General features: G+C 42.2%; 1 protein-coding gene and 3 non-coding genes across 4 annotated transcripts; 2 read left to right on the top strand and 2 right to left on the bottom strand.

Annotated features, from left to right (window-relative positions):
- Positions 1–7,925: 7,925 nt before the first annotated feature.
- trnal-caa lies at positions 7,926–8,035 on the bottom strand. Its single transcript has 2 exons — positions 7,998–8,035; positions 7,926–7,971 (listed from the first exon to the last, which is right to left on the bottom strand). It is a non-coding gene; the product is annotated as a tRNA-Leu (tRNA).
- A 461-nt stretch (positions 8,036–8,496) lies between these two features.
- On the top strand, positions 8,497–8,615 carry LOC121616738. The gene has a single exon (XR_006007358.1). It is a non-coding gene; the product is annotated as a 5S ribosomal RNA (ribosomal RNA).
- Positions 8,616–8,851: 236 nt separating this feature from the next.
- Positions 8,852–8,960, bottom strand: trnal-caa. Its single transcript has 2 exons — positions 8,923–8,960; positions 8,852–8,897 (listed from the first exon to the last, which is right to left on the bottom strand). It is a non-coding gene; the product is annotated as a tRNA-Leu (tRNA).
- Positions 8,961–9,257: 297 nt separating this feature from the next.
- dhrs12 (dehydrogenase/reductase (SDR family) member 12) lies at positions 9,258–21,067 on the top strand. The gene is made up of 10 exons (XM_041950617.1): positions 9,258–9,387; positions 10,000–10,133; positions 10,332–10,414; positions 16,531–16,623; positions 16,861–16,942; positions 17,251–17,312; positions 17,422–17,526; positions 17,617–17,707; positions 18,731–18,868; positions 20,038–21,067. The coding sequence occupies exons 1-10, from the start codon at positions 9,332–9,334 to the stop codon at positions 20,148–20,150; spliced, it is 957 nt and encodes a 318-aa protein (XP_041806551.1). The 5' UTR covers positions 9,258–9,331; the 3' UTR covers positions 20,151–21,067.
- Positions 21,068–21,288: the final 221 nt, after the last annotated feature.

Here is a 21,288-nt window from a genome sequence, read left to right as displayed (position 1 = left end):
TGTTAATTAAAATAAAATACCTAACAGATAAAAAAAAAATTTAGTTAAAGGCCAAACTAAAAAGATGGGTCTGAAATTTGCTTTTGAAACTATTAACATTACAATGTCACCCTCAGATCTTCAGGCAGCCCATTCCATAAACGGGGGGCATAGTAATAAAAAGATGCCTCCCCATTTGGGTGCAGTTAAAAGGCCACTCCCAGAAGACCTGGGGGCTAAAAGCAAGTTAGATAAATAAGGAGGAAGACCATTAAGAGCTTCAAAAAAACCAATAAAATTATTCTAAAAAAGGCACAGGAAGCCAATGCATAGACTTTAAAATCGGTGTAATGTGAGCTCTCTTTTTGGTCATTCGAGCGGCGGCGTTTTGGAGTAATTGTAGTTGGAAAATAGTCTTTTTTGGGAGATCAGACATAAGAGCATTGCAGCAATCAATCCTGTAATAAAAGCATGAATAAGTGTCTCTGCATTGGCTTGAGAGAGAAACTGGCAGACCTTGGCAATGTTCTTTCTTGTGACGTCCTTTATATGAGCCTAAAAATTCAATTCTGCGTCAAATGTTACACCAAGATTTTTAACTTGTTGACATGGGCTAAAAGAGACAGCTTGTAATTTGCTAGCCAGTTTCTGTCTCTGGTCTCCTGTACCAATAACTAAAACCTGAGTTTTGTCCTGGTTGAGCTGTAGAAAGTTGTCTGCCGCCCTGGATTTAATGTCTGAAATACAGTTGAAAGGGACATCAATTGGTCCTGTGTCATCTGGAGACACGGCGATGTAAAGGTGTGTGTCATCTCCATAGCTGTGAAAGTTGATGCCGTGCCTCCTGATGGCATTTCCAAGTGGTAGCATGTATAGGTTAAAAAGGGTTGGACCTAAAATTGACCCCTGGGGAACACCGCATTTCATTTGATAATTTAACATTAGCTAACTATCTGAATAAGTGCCAGCAGTGTCACTTACATAAAGTCAAGAGGGTAATTAGTGACAATTCTGTAGAACTGCCAGCAACTCTACATTTAATGTTGTTGGACTGCCATAAAGGCTACAGCAGCACGAGGTTCAACACAAGTCGATATTCAATGCATGTCTTTTGCACAAAGAAAATATACTTAAATCTATACATTAAAAACACCACACAAGCCATCAGCAAACCCATGAGGAGATTCTTCTTGTGTCAGAGCAGTCTAATAATTTTGTCACTTGCAGTTTAAGGCAAAAGGAACAAGAAACCTTTGTAGAACAGATCAGCACTCCCTCTATATTTTCAATTCATCCAACCACATGGACGTAACTCGGCACAGTTTCTCATTTAAATGATACAATGTATTGGGAGTTTCAGTGGTTCACACTCACAATTGTCACAGTTTGTTAAAAAGCTCAAGTCTGGCGTAAATCCCAAGGCCAAATCCAACATACAGCTAACTCTTTCAGATGCTGGTTGAGTGGAAGAAACAAGAAGTTGCACACAATTCACGCATGGTATCATGGTGCTAGAAATACCTTCGGGAGGTGGAGCCTGAGAACTAGTACTCATTAGTTTGGACAAAGAAATGAACTTTTTACCTGTATTGCTGTGTGGCAGCCAGTATGAAGCTTCGCCAGCAACCACCACCTGTACATATGAATGGAACTGTCACACCTGTCAGGCAGTGACAACAAGCGCGTCCCGTCTGTGGAAAAACATTTGGAGAAACATTACGTTCCTGACAGCAGCTATCATTCCACTTTCTAAAGGCAAAACCACGTTGCCAATTAAACACACCTTCCAGACGCAGATTTGAGTATCGGATGAGTGAAAAGCGCAGGGAAAGTGTTCCGTTACTGCAGCGATAGTGTGGCTGCTTGAAATCTGATGTTGGTGGACTCCTTCCATTCCCTGAAATCAGAAAAACATATGGGCAATGATGCCAGGTTATTATTTGCTTTCTTGCCACAGTCAGATGAGAACAATACTACTCATGTCTGGATGCTAAATAGAAAGCTACAGCCAGAAGACTGTTAGCTTAGCACAAAGACTGGAAATAGCCTGAAGAAAATCTGCCCAGTGCCACATCCAAAGCTCACCAAGGACGCATCGTTTGAGTTAGCTGGCTGCAGCTTCATTTCAATCCTCATCTAACTCCCAACAAGAAAGTAAACAAGTCATTTTCCAAAATATTGAACTCTCTTTTGAGCAAACCAGCCTGGGACAGGAAAGGAAATGTTATCAAGTTTATCCACTAATGAAGCTTTAGCAACATCTTGATAACAGCATGAAATGCATCAAATGGAGGAAATTCACAACAGATTCTGAGATTCTGCTCTGAGGTGCGAAGGCTGATGTATTGTTTTACCAGCATGTTTGGTTTTTATCATGTTTGAATATTTTAATTTGTGTTGGTTCTTCTTTATGAAGCTGTTAATTTTTGACTAAAATGAGCCACCTTCTAAAAGGATTTTCATTAACAGGTTTTGACAGACAGGCCAGTTAAGTATTTGGGCACACAAGGAGACATGCAGGATAATTTTGTCCAGAGAATGAATTCAAAGTGATCAACAGAACATTTTTCAGGAAATTAATTTCTCTGTAAATGGAAAATCAAAATACAGTACTAACTGATTAAAATACTGCATAACACCATGACACTGTGTTTATGTGACGTGAGTGGGGAGAGTTAAGCTGTTGTGACAGCGCCACCTGGGGGAATTTCACCCACAGGACATTATCCTCATTATAAAGCTAGTAAAACAGTTCCAAAAATCACCAGGGGAAGAGGATGTGTTCCAAATAAAGTTTACTTAACAAAATTATTTTTCAAATAATGTTTAAAAAAAAATAGTGTCACCAGGAATGACTGCAGTAACTATAGCACTAGCATTCAGGCAGGGAAATTAGAGAAAAGAGGGGCAAGACCTGGATTTACCACGGCAGCAGGGAGCAAACGAAAAGAGGGAAGGGTCCTTTAAACTAACCACCCATGACACTGCACACCAACCAAAAAGAGGATTGTGAAGAAACCACCACCAGGGAATTGGACTGCAGCCTGGACCACAGTGCCTGTCTGACAAAAAACAGTTACAACTGTGCCATGAAATGTTTGTTTCACTGTTGACAGACAACAAACACTCATTCACACCAGATAAGCAATCAATAAAAAACACAAACTTAAATACGAAATAGCCTATTAATTTACACAATATAAACTTAAGTAACCCAAATGAAAGCATTAACTCATGCAGGCGATTTTGCGGCCTAATTGGGAGCCAAGCCTTCACTTGGGCTTCAACAGCAGGCATAACGCCAAGCAGAGGCTCCGCATCTCAGCCAGCCGTGTGGCCAAATCACACGGACACAAGGCGCACTCAGACCATCTTAGAGCGGAGCAACCCGTCTTGCAAAGCGCCAGCCAGCCGCTCCGTCAATATCTGGGCCAGAGGTGCGCCGCGACGTCCAGCACGCCAAAAAAAAAAAAAAAAAACGGTCGTGCCAAGCCAGACACTGAGCTCTGCCACGCCAAGCTGCGGCCACCACCACAGGGAGACGGACCTGTAGGGAGAGGGCGAGGTGAGGCCACCTACCAGACTATAAAGGTGCGCACGGCGCCGCCCACCAATCAGCATGTCGGTAACCTGGCACAGTGCCATGCAGTTCTGGCTTACATTTACATTTGTACTGTTTAACGAAAATAGTTAATCTTTGTCTAACATGGTGTGTCAAGACCTCTCACCTTCAGATGAATTATTGAAACGGGGACTCATGGCTTCACCTTGGAGGAAAGTCCAAACCGGCGCTGGGAAACTTCGGTCTGTTGCGTCTTTCGGAGCCGCATCAAACAGCTGCTCGCTTCCGTCAGGAAGTTCATCCTGGCCGGCAAATCTACCGAGTTCATATCGGTGACGTCCTGCGTTGTTGAGCTGGGCTAGTGTTAATCCGGTCCAAACCCAAGCCATCAGTGCGGACGTCATGGTAGCGCTCCGGTCCGCTCGGCTTCTCTCTGCCACCAGACCAGACAAAGGATGCCGACTGAGAGGGAGGAACCGCTGCACAGCCGAGCCATTAAACCCGCTTAATTAGATCCACACGCTGCACAGGTGCGTCCTCACGTGGGGAGGTGCTGCGCTGTTGTGGGCTTGACTGAGCCCAGTCTACACTACAGGGTGATTTTTAAAGCGGGATGTTTCCTCCATCTGTCTAAAAAAAATCCCGTCCACACAAACGCTGTCTGAAGCGCTGTCAGTAGCATGCTGAAGCAACAGGCAGCGATATGTCCCAACCCTTCAACGACGTTGGCCAATTAGAAGTTACTAGTGGTAGCATACCTCCAACCAGAGGTTTGAGCGGTCTTGTCCAACACAAAACAAGCCAGTTTGGCAGTAGAGTCTGTGTGTGAGTGTCGGATGATGTGGATACGGCACAATCTCTTAAAGAAGAAATGTGGATGTTTAAAAGATTTCTGAACGCAATTAACAAAGTCACATAAAGGAGGAGGAGCAATTTAAAATGTCCTGTGTACACAAGACACACATTTGAATATCAGCTTATATCCTCAAAGTTCAGACGCTTTTTTCCAGTAAATAATGATGCTGAATTGGCTTAGTTACATTATTATTACCATTTTTTATTAGTTTCTTAACATTAAGATTTAGATCAATTATTCCACTAAGATATTTAAATTCAGTGACTACATCATTTTTTTAAACTCCTGGATTAAAATATCATTATTAAGGAGGTGGAAAAGAACATAACTTTTGTCTTGTCAGTGTTCTAATTAGGACATGATTAATCTCGCTGCTGACCCTTTCCATAGCTGTTCTTCTGTCCTGTGACACTGTAGTGGAAGATCATTATCCTATTGTACACTTCATGTTTCTGGCCAGAGCAACATTAACTGAAATACACTATATCCTGTTAAATGAATATAAAACCATCAACACCACTACTCCTGATGAAAAATCTAGCCTATATTCTAATTAGGTTTTGCATACTGTATGTTTTGTCTTCATTGGCAGTTTGCTCAACTGCTGAGAAATTATTAAGCATTTTTTTTAAATCCTTGATAATTATTTTTTTCTTGTTTGAGGTCTGATATCAAACACAAAAAAGCTGTGAGACAGTCTGAAAAACATTGAGGATGTCAAGGGAAATCATCCACAGCTTCTGTTCACACTCATTTATGACAGTACAAATTCAGCTCAAATTCAGACCCAATTGTGAAATGAAGTGAAAATACTCTCATATTCCCTTTGTTTCCACAAAACTAATCCTCTAATATTATATTATCACTTTAATTGTCACTGCCACTGCAATTGCATCTCTGTCCACCCTCTGACCCCTCCCTCCCTCCCAGAGCCTGGTTCTGCTTGAGGTTTCTGGCTGTTAAAAGGAAGATTTTCCTCGCCTCTGTTGCCAAGTGCTTTCTCATGACCTTTTGATTATGATATCTTTGAAGTTTGTAGCTCTGCCATTATAAGTCATCAAGCAATCAGATGCTCTGTATGCGTATCTGAAAAACATGCAGATTTATGTAAAGCAGAAGGTTTAGGAAGAAGGCAGTTGTCCCCACAGTATCATGATCAGCCCGCCTCCTCCTCTCAACAGCGTGTGTGTGTGTGTGTGTGTGTGTGTGTGTGTGTGTGTGTGTGTTCTTGACTATGTTGGTGTAAGTATATAAGAGTCAGAGACACTTTTGCACTCTCAATCTTGGAACCCATCGGCTGTGACTTTTGATTTTTCACTTTTCATTGAAGGATTATTTATTATGCTTATTATTCACTAAGATTTATAAAGCCTGTTTTATCACCTGTATTACTCTAAATAGGACCATAATTTACTCAATGAATGTTGAATGAAGGTTGTGTTGAAGAATTAAAACTAGCAACTGAGACTATAAATTAATTGAGAAACTGTTTACTGAGATAATAAATCAAGTGAGAAGTGGGGTCATTTTCTCATAAGCTTACATACAATATGACTTCTTTTGCAAGCAGTTGACTCGCCCCTTGCTGGCAATTAGAAAGAGTGCTGATTTGAGGCACTTTTGCTCTGGGCTCATTTTTAAGACCTGGAAGCTGTATGCCCACTTATCATATTGTCTATCTGACACACCCCCTCTGTGGTGAATACAAGCTGTTACCATCAGGATGGAGATACGTCATCTGCCCCAGAGATCATAACTTCTAATACAGGTCTGTGAAACAAATCCTGGTGATATGAGGTTTGTGCCACTTGCAATGTACGATTGTTGGAGCACTTTGCTGTCAAATGTCTGTCTTTAATTATAATGTCTTTTCTTTTGTGGTTGTACTTGTAATTCATGATTGATATGTGCATGTATGACATGATGTGAACCATTTTCTGTTGTCATAATGTTGAAGATGCTTTGTGAAGAACTAAATCTCACTTTCTAGTTTTCTAAATAGCGGTTTAATCCTCACATTATTTTTGATCAAATTATGGTTAGTACTTGTATTTTATTTATTTGTTACTTTAGTAGGCTATGTATACACAGAGAATACTCGTTAGAAGGACCAAATCATTGCTGGTTTTGATCTTCTTTTGCTGACCGTAACAACATATAGATTCATGAAATTCAACACTTTTCAGAACTTTTGTGATGTGTTAGTATGTGACATTATAAACAGCTTGTGTGGATCACTTCCGGTCACTTAAGGCTATAAAACCCTGAACCCTGAATTCTTTTAATGAGACTTGCTGACATTGAATATATATATATATATATATATATATATATATATATATATATATATATATTTTTTTTTTAATGCGAGCATTTAGTGAGAATAGAAGGGAAAACAACATGGTGACTGAACATATATTTGGAGACCCGGTGTATGGTAAAAACCATAAAAAACAGGGGCGGTTGCTGCTGTTCATTGCGGCTCGATCACCCTGAGCGGCGGGGACGCGCGCAGTGTGCCTCCTCTTTTCTTTTTTCGTGTAAATTCTGCGTGTTTGTGTTTTTTTTTCGCCGGATTAACGATTGTTTTTCGTTAGTAGAGTCTCCACCAACAGTTGGGCTGTTCGGGGGCACGACTTTTTCGTTCAATAAAGAGGTAATGAGGAAGAAACGCACGGACAACTGCGACTACTCTGCAAACGAACGATAAAGACGCTGAATCTGACAACATGTTGGAGTGGGAGTCTGAGGCCGTTCAGGCGGAGGAGGTGAATGACGGAGAAAGTCCCAGTGTCTCTGGGGGGGGGGGCGGTCACGGGCTGTGATCTGACCTCCAGCCCAAATGATGAGAGCAGGAGCCCGCTCACAGCCTGACACGGACACGGGAGAGAGGGACCAGCTCCATCCTTGCTCTTGCAGGTAGACGCCCCACCTCACTGCCGTGGGGGACACAGGAGAACACCTCTCCCACCTGAATACCTGGAGTGGTCACTTCCATATAATGATTAATCTTGAGCAGAACTCAATTGCTAGAGGAGGAGAAGTCTCAAGCTTTAGCCCGTGCAGAACTGGTTTTACACATACATTTTATCTACTTTATGTAAATGTATATATTGTAAATACTTGCTTTGTAACTGATTTTTCTGCTACTTGTATTTGTTTTTTGTTTTTTTTGTTTTTTGTAACTGTATCCTGTTCCTTAATGTCAGTCATTGGGATCAATAACGTTTTAATGTTGTTATCTTAATAAGCTGTTTTTTTTTACATATTCACTGTTTTACATGTGATTAACAACACATGCCATAAATAAATATTATTTTATTTTATTCTTTATTCATACTTAACTTACATCAGCTTATGGATATTTGTTTTTACTCTGACTGTAAAGGAGTTTTTCCTCTTGCTGTTCTCATCCACTTCTATTCAGTGTGCCAAGAAAAAAAAAACATAAAAAAGTCCTGTGAGCGTGGTCTTTAACTACCCCTGTAGGTCTGATTAAACAACTATTGGTACACAGTCAAAAGCTATTGTCAGAAGTGGGATTCGAACCCACGCCTCCATTCGGAGACCAGAAGTCCCGTGCTTAGGAAGGTTTAACACCTTGAGTCTGGCGCCTTAGACCGCTCGGCCATCCTGACAATTGTGCCTGATTAGCGGCTGGAAGGCTGTTTGACTGGTGCCAAATCATTTTTATAATTATAGACTTAATTGTTGTAAAGAAAAACAAATAGCTTTAATAATGTTATATGAGTGCCACAGAATTTGAGATCGCCACTGAGGTCATTAGTTTAGTAAAGTGATCATGTTTTCTATCAGTAACATCGGGCTTGTCACTTTAAAACAGACTTTAGTTTGGCTGCCAGTCATAAAAGACGTCTAAACAACTCATATCATTCCTAGGCTGCACTGATGATACTTGCTAAGGAGGTCAACTCATTGTTATACTTTTATTGGGATATACTGACAAATACCAAATAGAATATAGCCAGAACTTGAAGAGACGAGAATAGAAAGCAAGTTAATATGGTCACTGGATATATTGAGGCATCATGTTGGCATCATGTCAGCTATAAAATGTTCGTGTATCCATGAAGCCAGAGCTTACGGCCATACCACTCTGAACACGCCCGATCTCGTCCGATCTCGGAAGCTAAGCAGGGTCGGGCCTGGTTAGTACTTGGATGGGAGACCGCCTGGGAATACCAGGTGCTGTAAGCATTTTCTTCTTCTCCTCTGTTCTCTTTAGAGGACACAGTTTTCATTTGTTCTAACATTTAGGACATTTACCTGTTCAATCGCCTCGGAACATGACAATTGACCAATCAAGTTTCAATTAGTTTCTTTTTTTATTGTCTAATTATTTATTAAATATGACAGGGAGTTAGTCTTACCGTACGAGTCCCCGTAGTTACAAAAAGATACAAATCATGAATTCCAAAAACTACCAAAAGTGATGTCAGAAGTGGGATTCGAACCCACGCCTCCATTCGGAGACCAGAAACCCCATTGTAATGGAAGGATTTACCTTGAGTCTGGCGCCTTAGACCACTCGGCCATCCTGACAACTGGCCGAGTTTTAGTGAAACAAATATTAATTGTAGCTATCTATCCCATCTCCGTGGTGTCCTTTTGTGTTACATAAAACTTACAAACTTAAAGATCTTCGAAAACTTTTCCTCGAGCTAAAATTCATACGTTAAACTGAAAAGATCGCCTGCCGAGTGGATATTTGTCGATGTTGACATAACAGATATAGACATCCACCGGGGGCGCTATAGAGTTATTTTAAAATTACTTCCGGTGGTCAGACACGTGACTCCCCGCCCCTCTTACTACATAACTAGCAACAGTTCTTATGAAAGAAAAACAGTGGACTGTGTGCAGCGACTTCACGGGAGACCGTTTGCAGTCAAATTGAGGAGCTTGTGTTAGAAATGTCGATTTACAGGAATGCCGTTTGGTTTGTAAAAGGTCTCCAGGAGTACACAAAGTAAGTGGAGAGTATCACTTCTGCTGAGATCTTGCAATTGTCGTGAAAATCTCATGTAGTATTTATGGTTTGCATAGCGTTTGCGTAATCTTCCTTGTATAGGTTAGTATTAACCTTGAAAACATCCTTTCGATTGGTGTTAGGCAACTAGTAGTGGTTACACAACGCTGTAGAGAAGCGTTATATCACACTTCTGAACAGAAACAACAAAATACCGAAAAGTAACAGAGAAGCTCATTACCCTTTCTCAGAGCTCAAATGAGGTCTTTCTACTGCTCGTTTAATTGTCTGACTGACGGTCTAAACTTTATGTCATTACTTCGTTATAAAACAGAAAAAAATGGAGGCAGTCAGTGTGTGACACTTTAGCTTAATCAGTGATTCAATTCATTTCGTTTCTAACCATGAATAGCTGATAAACACTTCCATCTATATCTCTCCATCATGGATCTATATCCATGTTTTAAGAATAAGAATAAAATACATAACAGTAGTGGGAAGGGCTAATGGCTGAAAAGCAGTGTTTTTGTCGTCCTCTCAGATTGAAAGTTTTTGATGGGATGGCCCATGTGTGTGTAGTGTAGTCACTGTGCTGCCCTTTGACTTGAACAGGAGCGGCTATGAAGCTGCAGCGAAGCATTTTGCTCCAGCAGACCTGGATGTGAACCTGAGTGGGAGGTCCTTCATCATAACAGGTGCCAACAGTGGGATAGGGAAAGCCACAGCGCAGGAGATCGCCAACAGAGGTGAGTGTTCGAGCGTGACCACAGAAGAAGACCCCCCTGCCTTGCATTTGCAGTTAACCACTGAACTTTGATTCATTGATTGACACCTCATCGGTACAGCCTGTTTCTGACAAGAATTACAAGGAGAGGTCAAATCATTAAGGTGATGGAAGTTACTGCTGGCTTCTCCACTGATGAGGTTTATTTTTGAGTGTGCAGGAGGAACCGTTCACATGGTCTGTCGAAGCAAGGGGCGAGCAGAGGCAGCCAAAGGTGAAATTGTGGAACAGAGTAAAAATCAGGTGAGAAATCTGTTGCATGTCTGTCTGTCCCAGAGGAGAGATCGGTACTCTGTTGCCCTTCCTGAAGGTGAAATCTCAGGAGTTGGGATATTTTTCCTGACCTGGATCAAGGGTCAGATGATAGAGGGTGTAATGTTGTTCTGACTGTGAGGCGCTCTGCTCATGTGCAGCTCTAACATGTTACATTAGGGGGGGTGACTCTGGGACGCCGGAGTTCACTGCCTAACCTCCTGGAGGTGTAGTGGGACTAAGTAGGCGAAACACTGTTGAAGGGAGGTTTCCACCTGATGACCCCCAGAGACGTGTTAGGAATCACTGCTCTTTGGCAGGTATAGAGGCAGATTAGAGCTCCAAGGTTCTTCACTGAGAATGAATCCTCTTTTTGAGCACAAGTATCTTGTGTTTAAATTAACTCACAACTAGCTTGGCTAGTGACTGTTGTGAATAGAGCAGCTGACAACATGGGAAAGACCATGTGACTGCTTGGAAAGACAGCTGACAGGAGGGAAAAGACCCCACAGGTGCTGGTATGGGCTAGCAACCCATGGCAGCAGTGGCAAGCCTTAACCTTGCTACAACCAGACTTAGCTACAACCAATATAAGGAAAATACCCCAAGAGTCAGCGAGAGCAGGGGTGGAAGATGACTCACAGGTGGATTGCATGGTAACGAACAGGATAACGGATATGACTATGCCTTGGATACATGACTCAGTGAGGGATGGGGGCACGGACCCATCTCGTAGGGCCAGAGGTAGCAGTACTCAGGTGACAGGGAAGGCAACTAAGGAGAGCAAAAGTTGTGCAGCAGAGGAAAAGAAGCTTCAAGTTTGCCCATGTGGCTGGCAGAAAATAACATCAATCCGAGGCCTTAGAACTCATCAGGGAAGGAGGAAGTGTTTAGCGGTGGAAGGGCAGAGTGGCCGCATCGACCAGTATTTCTTGAGAAGTCAGTCGAATCAGTCGGATGAAGTCCAGCGACAGGTAGAAAACCACAGTTCGCAGGATATCAGTAACACTATCCCTGGAGAGGAGGAGGTACGGAGAGGGGATGCAGTTGGTGTTGAGGGCAACAGGCCAGCCAAGGAGAGAAGCATGGAGCAGAAAGCTAGAGTTAGGTGGCCGAGGGCTAATGATAGCAAAGAGTGGGAGGCAGTTGATAGAGATTTATCAGTCATATTAAGCAGGCTTAGAGGAGATGTAGTGGAGAAATTGGATAAAATTGGAGATGTGATCTACTCCTATGGTCGAGAGAGATTTGGGGTGCTTGTCAAAAGGAAAGGCGAGAGGGTGCAGGTCGGCAAGTCTAGGCGGCAAAGAGAAATAGAGAAGTTAGTAAAGGAAAGGAGGCAGTTAAGAAAGCAGTGGAGGAAGGTGACAGAAGAAGAAAGGGAGGGAATTAAGGTGTTGCAGGAGGAACTGAGAAGCAGGTTAGCAGTACTCAGAAGGGCAGAACACCTTAGGGAGAAGAGAAAGAAGAAGGAACGTGCAAGGTCAGCATTTTTTAGGAACCCCTTTAATTTTGTGAAAGGCTTGTTTAATCAAGAAAAAGGAGGGCAACTTAAGGCAACGAAATCAGAGATTGAACAGTATTTGAAGTCGACGTATTCAGATTCAAAGGAGAATAGGAACATAGGTCTTCCACCTGACATGCCACCATTAGGGGAAGTGGAGCAGGAGATGGATGTGAGCCCACCTAGGTGGAGAGAAGTGGTGGAGGTGGTTAGGCGTGCAAAGGCTTCTTCGGCCCCAGGGCCTAATGGAGTCCCCTACCGTGTCTATAAGAGTGCACCTGGCATCTTAAGGACACTATGGAGATACCTGAGAATAGTTTGGGAGAAACAAAGTATTCCAAGAGCATGGCGCAGGGCAGGAGGTGTCTTCATCCCTAAGGAGAAGGAGTCATCGGACCTTAGCCAGTTTCGGATGATTTCTCTCCTAAATGTTGAGGGAAAGATTTTCTTTAGTATCGTAGCACAGAGGCTGGCTAAATACTTAGAAAGGAATGGTATGATAGATACGACAGTGCAAAAAGCAGGGATACCAGGATTTGCGGGATGCTTAGAGCATACTAGCATGATTTGGCATCAGATTCAGACAGCTAAGAGGGAGAAAAGAGACTTGAATGTTGTATTTTTAGATCTGGCTAATGCGTTTGGGTCAGTGCCACATAACCTTATTTGGAGTTCCTTTGACTACTTTAAAGTGCCGGAGATAGTTGTTAACTTGGTGAAAGCATATTTCCAAGACATCAGACTGTGTGCAAGTATTGCAGAGCTCACAACAGGCTGGCAAAGATTGGAGGTTGGTATTATGGCAGGATGTACAGTGTCCCCGCTAGCTTTCACAATGGCTATGGAGGTAATTATTAGGGCTTCCAAGTGGGTCGTAGGTGGAGAGAGACGGCAGAATGGAATGCGTCTTCCACCAATTAGGGCTTATATGGATGATATGACACTGCTAACTTCAACAGTGCCATGTACAAGGAGGTTGTTAGATAAAGTCAATCAGAATCTCAAGTGGGCTAGTATGAAGATTAAGCCTAGTAAGTCAAGGAGTATTTCAATATACAGAGGGAAAGTAAGTGATAGGAAGTTTGCTATAGATGGTGAGGAAATCCCAACAATTAGGGAGAAATCAGTTAAGAGTCTAGGACGGTGGTACAATGTGGACCTGAATGATGTTGAACAGGTTGTGCAATTTAGAAAGGATGTTGCAGAAGGGCTGGAGAGAATAGATAAATCAGGGCTCCCAGGAAAACTGAGGTTGTGGTGCTTGCAGTTTGGCTTGTATCCTAGGTTAATGTGGCCAATGTCAGTATATGAAGTCCTATTATCTGTAGCAGAGAGAATGGAAAGGCTAGTTAGCTCTTATATTAGAAAATGGTTGGGTGCTCCCAGGTGCTTAAGCAATGTAGCTTTGTATGGGAAAGGAATGCTTCAGCTGCCAGTATCCAGTCTAACAGAGGAGTTTAAATGCACTAAGGTTAGGACAGAACTTTTATTATCTGGGAGTAAGGACATGTTAGTTAGCAATGTGGTTCCGAATCCTTCTGGGGGGAGGAAATGGAACCCAAGGGTAGCAGTGCAGGAGGCAGAGGCAGCTCTTAGGCATGCAGAAATAGTAGGAAATGTTCAATTTGGCCGGGGAGGCTTGGGGCTTGGCCCAGGCAAACCATTGTGGAATAAAGCAGGTCTAAAGGAGAAAAGAAAGCTTGTAGTGGAACAGGTGCGTAGGCAGGAGGAGTTGTTAAGAGGGGCAAAAGCAGTTGGTCAAGCCAAACAGGGACAATGGTTGAATTGGGAAGGTGTTGAGAAGAGGAAACTTAGTTGGAGGGACCTGTGGAATATGGAGGAAGGCCGTATTAAATTTCTGATAGGGGCGACATACGATGTGTTGCCAACCCCGCAGAACCTAAGTCTCTGGGTACAGGGCGATCAATCGTGCCCACTCTGCTCAGGTACAGCAAGTTTAAAGCACATTTTGTCAGGTTGTAGAATTAGCTTATCACAAGGCCGGTATACATGGCGGCATAATCAGGTGCTGAGAAGCTTAGCCGCAGGCATTGAGGAGAGAAGGAAGCAGGTGAATTCTGGAAGTTCTAGAAAGGAGAGGTTAGATGTGCAGTTTGTTCGAGAGGGGGAGAAAAATAGAGCTGCTAAGTCAGGGAGAAAGCAGGTAGGTGGCTGCCTGGTAGGGGCTGATGATTGGCAAATGCAGGTCGACTTGGGAGGTCCCTTGGGAAAATTCAGTGGAGGCAGCTTATGAAAGGAAGAAGACTAAGTATGCAGATTTAAAGACAGAATCTGAGCAGAGGGGATGGAAGACCAGGGTCTGTCCGGTTGAAGTGGGGTGTAGAGGTTTTGTTGCAGGGTCAGCTGTTTCACTGTTGAGGGAGCTGGGAGTGCATGGGCAAAATTTAAGAAAGACAGTGAGGGAGATGTCAGATGAGGCTGCTAGGTCTAGTCAGTGGATATGGATCAGGAGAAATAATAGTAGTTGGGGGGTGAAATAGGGACGTTGGGGGGGGGGGGGGGGGGGGGGGGGGCAGAGGACATGCATGCCTAACCCGGCAAGAGAAGAGGTTAAAGTCTGAACAAGACACCTCTCCTCTGCTCTGCTTTCCCCGCCCCATCTTCTCGCTCTGCCAATAGGAAGAGAACCAGGAAGTTTAGATAAGGTGGGGGTGTGGCCAGCTAGAGTCTCTCTTTGGGACCATGCAGCCTGTTCAGGTGAGTTTGCGTGGTAAGACACAGAGTTGGCTTGTTTTTTTATCTTTTTGGTTGTTTTCCTGTTTTGTTTGCTTCTTGAAGGAAATGTTAGGGTTTGTTTTCCTGCTCTGTTTGCTTTTTGAAGGAAATGGTAGGGTTTGCTGCTTCTTGAAGGAAATGTTAGAAGAGGCTGTTAAATCTAGTCTGTGGTTTAGGCCTCCACCTTCAGCACCTTCTAAATTTTCCACCCCCTACCCGAACAAGGGTCTGTATCCAATCCCTACTTTCATCTTTTGACTCTACCTCTTTATTTTCTATCCCCTACCCGAACCAGGGTTTGTATTCCCACCCCGCTTTTTCTTGGTGCAGTTGGTGAGAGGCAGGGGTAGATGATGGTAGTGTGGCAATCGGCAGTTACATGTGGCATCTAGGCCTGTGGTAGCATTGTAGCAGCTAACAATAGCTAAAGCGGTGAGACTATGATAGTATCGTAACAGTTAGTATTGGTAGCTAGCAATTAACATTAACAGTATAGGTGAATCTAGCTTTATTGTCTTCTTCTGTTCCTCTTAGCAGGTAGCGGTTAGCACGTAACATTAGCTAAATGGTAGCATCGGAACTGTATTGTCTTCTTCTGTTCTTCCTAGCGGTTAGCAGTAGCATTAGCAATAGTTAAATGGTAGCATCGGTACTGGCCACTACCTGGAGCATCTCTGGGTCAGTTGAACGTGGCGGTGCTGTTTGGATTGTGTAGGAGCAGTGTGAACTGGCACTAGGGGGGGTGACTCTGGGACGCCGGAGTTCACTGCCTAACCTCCTGGAGGTGTAGTGGGACTAAGTAGGCGAAACACTGTTGAAGGGAGGTTTCCACCTGATGACCCCCAGAGACGTGTTAGGAATCACTGCTCTTTGGCAGGTATAGAGGCAGATTAGAGCTCCAAGGTTCTTCACTGAGAATGAATCCTCTTTTTGAGCACAAGTATCTTGTGTTTAAATTAACATGACATTCATTTGGAGCTTTTTTTGGCCATTTGTTCAAATCAGCTTCCAATGGTTTAATACAACCAAAGATAAAGCAGCTACGTCAGTATAAACAGTACAGCACATTCATCTTTTCATCTCATGGTATATCTCATTATGTAGCCCAACTCTGTTATTACAGTTATTATATATATATTCCCCTGCTTTATTTTTATGCCTACATTTTAAGGCATTGTGCGCCTTCTCCTAAACAGTTTCTTTGAATCAAAAACACATTCTGCACTACTTATCCTTTGACTGAATAAGCTAAGGGATTACAGTTGTAAATGGAGTAAATTTTGGTTAATGTTTCTGTTCGTTACCAAGTTTTAATTGACAACAGAACCACTCCTTGAACAAATATGTGCTACACTGATGCATGTGAGTTGGGGGAGGACCAATTTATTTTTCATCTTTCAGGGACATTTGTCAAACATTTTTCTTAGTTATGTTTTTGTTTTAAAAAAAAATATAGCCTCTTTTGCAGGGGCACAGTATATCATTCTCTCATTTGCACATAGCTTTGGAGAGGCTGACAAATGAATAAATGTAAATGGTTTTTCATTCATATGGATGAAAAGATGATTTTTTATTTTATTCACCTGTGCTTTCTCCCCTCATTCTAATTCTTAATTAATAGATTAATCAATAACAGGATGGCCATAATCGGCCATCTCACTCAGCAAGAGAACCAAGATGTCCTTTTCTCTTGATCTGATTTGCTGTCAAATTTTATCAGATTAAATATGAATTGCTACGACGGTACAATGGTTTGAAATTCTCAGATCAACAGTATTACAAGGAACCAGCAGTGAACAACAGAAAGTTTGATTCAGGCTTCTTTGAAAGAGCTTTCACAGTGTTGATGTTTCTCGTTTCTTTCCAGAATGTTCACGTCCACATCGTCGACATGTCCAGCGCGAGACAGGTGTGGGAGTTTGCCCAGAACTTCTCCCAAAACAACACTGTGCATGTGCTGGTAGGTGGCATGTGCACGTGTGTGGGTTCATTTGTAAACTTTTACAGTTGTAATTTTTTTTGCTCCGTTTGTTCTTATTTGCACCTCCATTTGCTGTTTGCACCCAACCCCTCCCCCGCCCCCCCAACATCTCTCTCTCTCTCAATAAATCAATAAAGACTTATCAAATCTAATCTAATACACACGCTGGTTTGTATATTAACTTCATCACCTGTTCATCTTTTTTCTGCTCATCAGATTAACAATGCAGGCTGTATGGTGAACCAGAGAGAGTTAACTGAGGAGGGTTTGGAGAAGAACTTTGCCACTAACACGCTCGGTAAGGACTTTTTAAATACTAGCTCCACAGTTTAGCCACAAATTCTGAAACAGCACCTGGGTAAGAACAGTCGAATGGCAGCTGTTGGGAGCATCTGGAGCTGGCTGTGATGGATGAATGGGTCAAACACAGGACTTCAATTTCTGTGTGAAACTGAACTCAGAGACTTACATGACTTTGTATTTTCAGTCACAGCTGGGTTTGAGGTTTTGATACTCAGTGGTCGACAAATGTGGAGTCAGGGTTGTCATCTACAGCAGATAGTGCAGATTAAATGTTGCTGAACTATCATCTACCTTTGTTTTCAGGTACTTACATCCTCACCACAGCACTGATACCTGCACTGAAGAAGGTTGAAGACCCAAGAGTGGTGTGTTGACTTTCGATGATGTCAAGATAACAATTCACAAATACATTTTTGAAACACGTGAAAGATGTTTTTTGCTGCCTGACACACATCTGCTGCTGTCTCCTCGCAGGTCACAGTGTCGTCAGGCGGCATGCTCACACAGAAGCTGAACGTGGACGACCTCCAGTTTGAGAAGGGGGCGTTCGATGGCACCATGGCCTACGCTCAGAACAAAGTAATGGAGGCTGATTTGCAGCACCAGAGAAGAATGACTGTGGTGTGTCTGCGTGTTTGTTTAAGTGTTGTTGTGTTGTCATTGTGACAGAGACAGCAGGTGATTCTGACAGAGAGATGGGCCTCCCAGCACAAAGAGATCCACTTCTCCTCCATGCACCCTGGCTGGGCAGACACACCAGGTAAACAGATGGTTGGATCTGTTTAAAGCTGTGGTCCAACAGCTGCTGTGGTTCATTCACCTTACTGCCACTAGAGGTCACTGTGTTGGAGGTTTAACACCACACAGTGAATTATTTTTCCTTTTATTTCTGTTGAGTACTTTTTCAGTTCATTGTTTATAAAAATCAAGATGAATCTGAAGTGACATCTTCAGACTGCTTGTTTTGTCTGTGTATTTATGCTGTATTTCAAGTTCCAAGGCCAATTAATGTGCTAAGGATGCCTGTGGTAGTTCTGACTTGTGTGGCATTTAATTAAATACAACATTCTTCTGTGAAGTAAAGCAGTATACTGTGGGTTGGTTCATCTAAAGAGTTGTAGATTACAGAATCAGGGTGGGTGCATTTGATGGCCTGACAAACCAACACACAGCAATCTGAAATTAGGTGCTAATCTCTAATTGCTTGTTCTTTCTGTCAGTATAGTGAGTAGCGTAGCCAAAATGTGAATTATTTTGTCATCTGAAACATCAGACACACTGTAATAACTGATCATTTAGTTGTTTATTGATAGTGAAAGCAAAATGAGGAGACTGATGGATGTAGTTTCGGTTTTATATGTTTTGAAATATCCATCTTTAGGAGTTCAGTCTCCGCCTCAGTACAATGCAGGGCAAAGGAATTGTATTTGTGGTGCTCACAGTATTCATGCTTGAGATCAAGTTTAAATGTTTTTTTATTTTGACGAGCAATTTTAATATAGCTGATTATGTTGAAAACACAATCTGTAGTAATAATAATGATAATGATAAATTCTGATTAATAATAAAAACAAATTGTAAATAAAAACGGTCCCCATTGGCACCAACAGTGAAAGAGAATCAGTGCTGTGTACTGTGTGACCAAGCATGTCTCCTGCATTCACTTGACACTAAAATATGTGAATTTTCAGTAAATTTCTGTAAGTGTTAACCTCTGAGTAACACTTACAGGTGACATGAAACAATGCTTCTGTGATTTGCAGTTTTGTTTGTCTCCCTGTAGCTGTCCAGACGTCCATGCCATCATTCCACGCTAAGATGCAGTCCAAACTAAGGACAGAGGCCATGGGGGCCGACACCGCGGTGTGGCTCGCTGTGTCTCCATCCGCCATAATGCAGCCGAGCGGACTCTTCTTCCAGGGTCAGAACCAAATCACATTCAGTCTTACTAGAACTTTGTGAAACCTGCTTGTCATCGTTTTTTTCTGTTGTCTCAACATCTAAATGATAGAAGTGGTAGCATAACTTATGGTACAATAATGCTTTGAGAATTGGCCTCACAGCAGCTCTACAGATCATTTTACCATCTTTTAGCCTGTAGTTTGGGTTTGCAGCACATTTACTGTATGTTATTGTCTTAGTGCTCTCTCATCAACCTCATTTCCAGCAGCAGCAGGCAGCTGTTTTGAGCATAAAAACTCTGATAAACCCACTGTACGCTAGCTGCCCAGATAGAACTGTTCTAGTCTTAGTGGCCACTCAAAGTGCTTTTATATCACAAGCCAGCATTCACCCATTCACACACAGGCAGCAAGGTGCCACCTGCTCATCATGAACAGTAGCCATTCACACACCGATGGCTCAGCATTGGAAGCAATTTGGGGTTTAGTGTCTTGCCCAAGTATGCTTTGACAAGTAGACTGCAGGGTCCAGGGATCAAACCCAAGAAGTTTTGACCTATTCCTCAGACATATTAGAAAATTAGAAAAGCTCTATGAGACTTAAATTCTAATAACTTCATTGCCTTCCACTGCCTTTTCTGAAAATCACGTCACAGCACGTGAAATCTGAGCATTCATAAAATTTCCACGACCACATTTGGACTCGGCATTTTAGTAGGCAGTTTGCAGTACATACCAATTGAGAATGTAAATTTATTACACGCACAGCAAAGGAGCATGGCGCTGCCTATTGCCACAAGTACATGGGCAGTATTTGTGTAATGACTCTCACTGCCAGAAGAGGGAGACAAAAGTTCTGTGCTGCAGGTTAAATATTAAGAGTGCATGCTATCAGCAGTGGAGGAAGTATTCAGATCCTTTACTGGACTAAAAGGAGGCATACCACTGTGTAAACATACTCCATTGCAAGTAAAAGTCCTGCATTGAAATGTTACTCAAGTTTAAGCACTTAGTACTTTTACTTAGTTGAAGTAAAAATAGTAAGTGCACAATAGTTTGTGTTTTTAGAACACTTTTACATTTAAATTGACCCTGCTTGCTAATCAGCTCCCTTAATGTTTGTCTCACACACTCTTGCGGTTCAGTGTGCCTCCTGCTGTCTCACATATTTACATAAAATTTCTTCCAGATCGTAAAGCGGTGGGGACCCACCTGCCGCTGGCCTCCTCCAGGTCCACACCACAGGACGAGGAGAGGCTGCTGACTGCGCTGGAGGAGTTCGCCCTCAAGTTCAAACCATAATGTCTCTGTAAATGCACTCGTCTAAAACCAGGCACTCCTCAATAATGCTCAAAGTTTACATAATCCTGCTTTTTTACGTTTTTCAGATACTTGAAAAAACTAAAAAAAAAACTCTCAAACTGTAGTGAGTTTGTTTTTAGACAAGAACAATCTTGTATAGTTGTTGAGACTTTCATCCACTACAAAACTAGACTCAAGGAAATCCAAATTATAAATACACTTACTATGAAATGTTGACTACTGTAGTCATCAAGTCTATGGGAAGGAATATATCACCGGTGCTTTAATGTAAAATTAACCAAAATGCAAATTGTATCTGAATTAAACTTTTTTTTTTTTTTTTCTCGTCTGTCCATGTGCGTCATGTCTGGGGAGTAGATATGTAACACTCATGGGGAGATGGTAGGAGACAGAGTGTAGCCAAGATTCTGCGTTAGCCTGGTGAGCTCACAAGCAGTAATAGATTAAATGAAGCCACAGGTCAGGTTTGGGTCTTAAATTTGGAAGTCGTCACTGAGTTCAGGAAGGTCTTAAAATATATACTGTAGTACAGGCCAGGTCCCGGTCCATCTAGAACCCTGCCACCGCTGTGTTTAAAGCCATATTGAGACATTTTCCTCTTTTATTTTACTTCACAGTAATGTTAATACTGGATTAATGATGATCAATAATGCTTTTTTGGGTCTCTAAAGCACTGACAGAGACACAAAAGTGAGCCTTAATATTATTCACTAAAGGGCCAAATCATTTGCACTTAAAATGGAAATACTTTTATGTTGTCATATATTTTCAAACTGAAGACAAGTCTGATACTGAAAGTGCAACTGTTGTTCACACTGATAAATGCTGATTACTGAATGAAAACAACCAGCTAACTGATGAGGTGATTTCACAAATAAAAAAAATACCAAACTGGATCCAGCTGCTCAAATGTGAACATTTGTTGCTTTTCTCTGCTTTATATCAACTGAGTCCCTTCAGGATTCTGGACACACAAAATAATCTGAGATCACTTTGCAGTTCAATGACAGGAGACAGCAATTTGTCAATATTTTTGAGTTCATTGAGAAAGCCACAAGTAAAATGAAGTCATTCGTATATTTGCTAAAATACTTATTAGTTGCTGACTGCTCTGCAT

Source organism: Chelmon rostratus, chromosome 13, assembly GCF_017976325.1.
Source record: "Chelmon rostratus isolate fCheRos1 chromosome 13, fCheRos1.pri, whole genome shotgun sequence".
In the NCBI taxonomy this organism is placed as follows: Eukaryota; Metazoa; Chordata; class Actinopteri; order Chaetodontiformes; family Chaetodontidae; genus Chelmon; species Chelmon rostratus.
The sequence above is the reverse complement of the archived record's forward strand: the minus strand, read 5'-3'. Positions and strand labels throughout refer to the sequence as shown.

Excerpts from the sequence above, each read along its gene's own strand:
- dhrs12 (XM_041950617.1), top strand. The coding sequence starts at position 9,332 with ATGTCGATTTACAGGAATGCCGTTTGGTTTGTAAAAGGTCTCCAGGAG. Across the intron at positions 17,527-17,616 it reads TGGCCTACGCTCAGAACAAA|AGACAGCAGGTGATTCTGAC; the intron begins GTAATGGAGGCT and ends TCATTGTGACAG. Across the intron at positions 17,708-18,730 it reads TGGCTGGGCAGACACACCAG|CTGTCCAGACGTCCATGCCA; the intron begins GTAAACAGATGG and ends GTCTCCCTGTAG.